Source organism: Crocodylus porosus, unplaced genomic scaffold, assembly GCF_001723895.1.
Source record: "Crocodylus porosus isolate Cpor-Errol unplaced genomic scaffold, CroPor_comp1, whole genome shotgun sequence".
NCBI lineage: Eukaryota > Metazoa > Chordata > Crocodylia > Crocodylidae > Crocodylus > Crocodylus porosus.
Genome location: NW_017728931.1, coordinates 59924144 through 59929707, shown reverse-complemented (window position 1 = coordinate 59929707; position 5564 = coordinate 59924144). Strand labels below are relative to the sequence as shown.

General features: G+C 42.8%; 1 protein-coding gene across 1 annotated transcript; it reads right to left on the bottom strand.

Annotated features, from left to right (window-relative positions):
* Positions 1 to 1787: 1787 nt before the first annotated feature.
* LOC109315951 (histone H2A-IV-like) lies at positions 1788 to 5273 on the bottom strand. Its single transcript, XM_019543915.1, has 2 exons — positions 5249 to 5273; positions 1788 to 2850 (listed from the first exon to the last, which is right to left on the bottom strand). Exons 1-2 carry the CDS (start codon positions 5271 to 5273, stop codon positions 2498 to 2500), a joined length of 378 nt encoding a protein of 125 aa, XP_019399460.1. The 3' UTR covers positions 1788 to 2497.
* Positions 5274 to 5564: the final 291 nt, after the last annotated feature.

The following is a 5564-nucleotide window of genomic DNA, read 5'->3' as shown; positions in this document are numbered from 1 at the left end:
AGCGCGGCGAGGGACAGCCCCTTGCGCTCCTTGGAGGCGGACACGGCCTGGGTGATCAGCTCGGTCACGCTGGGCCCCGCGGGCTTGCGGGCCTTGGAGCCGGCCGCCGCCTTTTTCGCTTTCTTGGCGGAGGTTTTCGCCCCAGGAGCAGACACAGCAGGAGCGGCAACAGGCGCGGTCTCCGACATAGTGGCGAACGTCCTCAACGAATCAGAAGAAAAACAATTGGGCTACCGCAAGTCAGATGCCTGGTATTTATAGAGACGAGCTGCTCCGTGATTGGTGCGTTACAGAGCCCGCCCAGCTGCAAGGCAGAAGGGACTCTTCTCTCCGCTCAGTTTGTGTTTCTTAGGAGTCAAAAAAGTGTATTTTTAAAAGAATAGATCCGGTGGAATCACCCCATTTTAAATCAGGATGAAGAAGAAAGACTGCTTTTTCATCCGGTAAAGTTTCCCGGCTGGGAAATAAAAGGCGAGTTAAAAAAGAGTGAATAAACGCTGAGTCCTGGACCTGGAGAGACCTCGGGAAATAGAAACTTTTGTTTTTCCTTCTAAATAAAAACTTCATAGTGCAAAAAAATACCACCAAAGCCACCAAATCTTATTCTTTAAAGGGTCTCATTTAAATCACAGCTGAAAACCAGGCTTTTGAACCCCTCTTTTCATCACAAAATGATTTCAAAGGGAAGGAAGTAACACAAATTCGTCCCAGAGCGTTGAATATGGATTAGAAATTAGCCTCTTTGACCAAAATCCTTTACCTCTTAAAACAATGTAATTAAGCGAAATTCGTGCCTGTTGTAACAGCACAGTGTGCAATTTAAAGTCCTGTGAGGACCAGTTTGTGTCCCGGGAAGAAATGTTATTATCACGTACAGTTGGTTACTTTGTGTACAATGCAGAGAGTGTTGGTTACATAGTGCTGTGCTGCAGAAAGGGCGATTGTCCTCGTTAAAAGATAACGTTTTCATAACTTTATGTGGAAGAAATGCTAGCGAGGTTTTCCTGTTAACTAAGAAGAAAACAATATTTACTGATACCACATTATGTTTTTGATCGCATCTGTACCCTGTGTGGGAAATTATGAGTCATTGTCTAAAACGGGCATGGCTGTTTCTAAGGACTTCCCATGCTTGTCTACTAAAAACTTTGTCACTGCTATTTCTGGGTACGTTTTAGGAATAAAATACTCTTGGAGTAAAGGATCCCTACATCACTCAAAAAAAAAGGTTAAATAGAAAGTTTAATCACACAAAGCTACTGTTTTTAGTCATTTTTAAGCACATTCCTGCGTTAGCACAAGACGGAAAGGCTTTATAATGAAGCTTTATAATCCGAAAGGGACCAACACTACATTAGAATATTTCGTGTCATCTCATGACATTTCTTTAGATGATGAAATTGGAGTCAGTAATAGTTAAGCTACACCCCATAATAAAAGATGACTCAAATTATATGAATGAATGACTTTCCTTCCTAATATTGTGTTTCCCTATGGTAGTAAATCCACTTTTATATTGATGAAAGCATAATTTAAAGGACTTTTTATTTTACCAGTGAGTCTTTTTTTTCCTTCTGTACCACTACTGAACACATTAACCTGGGTCACATGCACCATATAATAATCATTACTAGAGACGTCTCATGGTAATAATATCCCATTGACCACGCAGTGATATCTTCAGCCACCCCACAGATCTGAGTTTATCCAGATTCCAGAACACAAGCAATAATGACAGCACCACCTGATAAATGCACTTGAAACAGGCTATTTTAGAAGGTGTTTAATGAGGTGGAAAATACCAGGGGGGTTGTTTTAAAAATAAAAATATACCATTTCGGGTGTTTGGTTTAATAAAGTGGCCCAATCATTTTCGGAAACTAGTTCTGTAGCTTAAAATGAATGAGTGATGAGGTACAGTTTGCACCTTGTCACGGATATTCAGTTTCCTGGTCAAGAAAATACATGTACTTTATCGCATACAGGGGTGTCGGGTGTTGGTCTGAGGACACAGGCAGACAAGGTGCTTTCGGTAAATCAGGTATCTTTTATAAGACCAAGTCAAATACTTGGAAAAATTCTTCCATGCACAAACGCCCTCTGTCAGGTTCAGAAACTGCCTACAGATGACATATAGGCATCTATCATGTATGTACCGATCACTCAGGCTTTTCCACCCCATTTCATGTTTTTCTACATGCTACGCAACACTACGTCTGTCTTCTTCTGACATGTTCAATTTTTGCAGACATAGGGAGGAAGCATTAATACCTCCAATTACTTCTGTCCTTTCTCTTCCTCTCAAAAGCTCATTACCGAACACGCTGATGAAGGGTAAAACTGGCAAGCGTCCCACTGTTACCATCAGAAAAAGAACCCTTCCTTTCCTAAGCATGACATTCAGCTCTTCCCTGTGACATGGTGGGTAGCTCTGAAAAGAGCTGTTGGATTCTGTTTATCAGTTGACAAGACAGATCCTGCCTTTTCGAGGCTGGGTTTACTTGGCCTTGACCTTGTGGCTCTCGATCTTCTTGGGCAGCAGCACGGCCTGGATGTTGGGCAGGACGCCGCCCTGCGCGATCGTCACTTTGCCCAGCAGCGTGTTGAGCTCCTCGTCGTGGCGGATGGCCAGCTGCAGGTGGCGGGGGATGATGCGCGTCTTCTTGTTGTCCCGCGCCGCGTTTCCTGCCAGCTCCAGGATCTCGGCCGTCAGGTACTCCAGCACGGCCGCCAGGTAGACCGGGGCCCCAGCCCCCACCCGCTCTGCGTAGTGGCCCTTCCGCAGCAAGCGGTGAACGCGGCCCACCGGGAACTGCAGCCCGGCCCGCGAGGAGCGAGATCGGGACTCTGCTAGAACCCAGCACCGCCCAAACCAGCGCAGCCACCTCAGAACCCCGCCCCGCGCCCTGCCCTTTTATCCTTTTTCCCGGACTGGGACAGCGAATTGTGATTGGCTAATCAAACGCCCTTGCTCTGTACAACCAATGGCGATGCGGATCTAAATCTGACCAATGGCGAGGCAGGAGCGCCTTTCATTCCCTGTCCCACCTCACTTTTCAAAGACAGCCCCGACCCTTTCCTTTCAGCTCTTTCTACTGTTTCTTGACGTTTTCTCTTCTAGCACGTACTTCAACATTTTCCATCAGCTGCATGTGAAAAATCCCTCTGTCTCTAAAGAGACTACTACTTACAGATATCTAATCACATTTAAAGAATGACCCACTCCATTTAAATCCAAAAGGGACAGAATTGCTTTATCCAATCCAATCCTATCTGAATCTTACCCACAGATCGTTGCTTGCCTTCAATGTTCTGCCTGTCCCACAGACAAGGAGTAATGATGATTTTGCAGTGTCTTACTGAAAGAACCAAGGGTTGCCAGACAGTTACAGAGGTGCTTTCAGGAAAGGCAAGGTTAAAAGGGGAGAGGGAAAAAGACACTATATCCAAATATGCACACTCGAAATGTTTCCATATCTTAAAAAGGGAAGAGGGAAAAGAGACTATCCACATATGCACAGTCAAAATGTTTCTGTATCATCAAGTGAAAATATTACACTGTAACTCAGAAAGAAGAAAAAACATTTTTCCTCTGAAAATAGTAACAGTTCCACTGTCTTCAGGAGTGGAAATGGTTTTATTTAGCTTCAGCTAAAATATCCAGAAACTAAATTAAAAAAATCAAGTAGTATTTGAAAAGCTGAACGTTAAATAAGGGATATTAAAAATACCCTTGCACTGGTGAAATGCAGGAGAAAATTTAAAGTATCACACAGAATATGAACATTTTATTCTGGAAACAAATTTTTCAGATTCAATATTGAATTAAGTCAAGTATTACCTAAGCGTTATTCTTTAGGATATTTTGGAGCAGATTATGCTACTGGTAGTCTAGTTGAAAAAGTTTATTTTAAAAGTAGATTGATCACCTTCAATGGGATTTCTCCCAATTTCTCCCTATCACAAAAGAGAACAGGTTTAAGACCACCATGGCAGCAACCAACCATTTTACCTCAAATCACTTAGAAGGATCTGACCAGGATATGGGAGCCATCACTACACCTCCCTGAGTATGGATATGTATATACTTAGAGCTTTTTCATAAGGAGCGGGAGACTTCTTCCCAACCCTGCAACAGCAGCCATTACATTCAGTTAGGTGAGAACAAACTGAGAATATTTAAAGTGTAGCAAAACAAGCTCCACCACTAACACCCTTCATCCCAGGCTGAAGACGGAGCAGCTTTGCTACATTTGTATTGTCCCTAGCCTATCCAGACATAAGTATTAGAGTCTATCAGCTGCTGTTCGCTCTGGATCAGCAGCTCCCCTTTTGAAATGTCCTCATTTTTCAAATGGCTCCAAATATATGTGCATCCATACCCCTGCTCTCAGTATGTCCCATCTCACCATAGATAACAAACGCTCACCTGAATTTAAATTGTAAGCTAGCTTGGATACGCGTATCATCTCAGGACAACATAGAGTCACATAACTACGAATACTGAACAAACCAAAACCTGCAGTGATCTTTGGGAAAGATGTTGCTCTGGGCTTAGCATAACTGGAACATGACCTGACTGAAACCTCTGTGTGCCCCTAGCATATATACTTGAAATAATAATGATTTGTAGTTTCTTCCAGGCCTGAAAGCTATTCAGTTAGTTTGGACAGGAATCCTAGAGGGGTGGAAGAAGGTAGCCTGTACTCTAAATAGATCCGTAAATTAAATTTGCTGTGGAAATCTCAAAGCAGAAAGTAACACACACAATGAAACCACCTTCAGAATTAAATCAAAGCTCTAATTAGATTTATTCCCACCCCTGTCTCTCTATAAATTGAAACTAAAGGGAGTCAAGAACTATGCTCTTATCAAGACCATGTTTCCTCCAGCCAGGAATCAGTAATAAAATTAAAGGGGAATATTGCATGTGTTGCTTAAAACATAGATGATGATTATGAGTTTATTACCAACTATCACATATGAAGCAGTAAACTGAGATTGGGGTCCTTCCTTCCTATTTCCTTTAATACCAAAAGCAATGTCCCCCACTCTTCCACTACCACCACCACCCTTAGATGCTAAGCTGCTTACAAATGAGCAAATAGAACCAGTCATCAGACTCCTTCTCCTAACAGAATTTGCAAGTAGTAACTAGTGTCAAATGGGATTTTTTTTCCCCGTTGGAAGGAAAATCCTATTCCCACTAAGCATGAGGCATGACCTCTCTTCTCACAAGCAGACCCACCTTCCATGATCCACACTTCACTCATCTTTTAGACTCTCACCATGTATATTCCTCTGAGCCAATGCATTAAGTCCATTTGCAAGCTGACACTTGAGCTGCCATTTTCTGTGCACTTTTTAAGCAGGGTAATTCACATTTTCACAAATACTTGCAGTGATTGCTTCCAGGAAGAGCTTGTCCTCACTGGAACTTCCAAAGCTTTGAATGCCTGGTCCCTCCTTACTGAACTACCTACCAATGCTTCAACTGAGATCAGGAAAAACATCCAAACTGTTGTTCTAGAAAAGCAGCAGCTAGCGGCAGAATGTTATCAGAA

What these genes read in the sequence shown, in the direction of transcription:
- LOC109315951 (XM_019543915.1), bottom strand. Translation starts at nt 5,273, where the DNA reads ATGAGTGAAGTGTGGATCATGGAAG. An exon ending in TGAAGTGTGGATCATGGAAG is followed by an intron (nt 2,851 to 5,248) that starts GTGGGTCTGCTT and finishes GCTGGGTTCTAG; the next exon opens with CAGAGTCCCGATCTCGCTCC.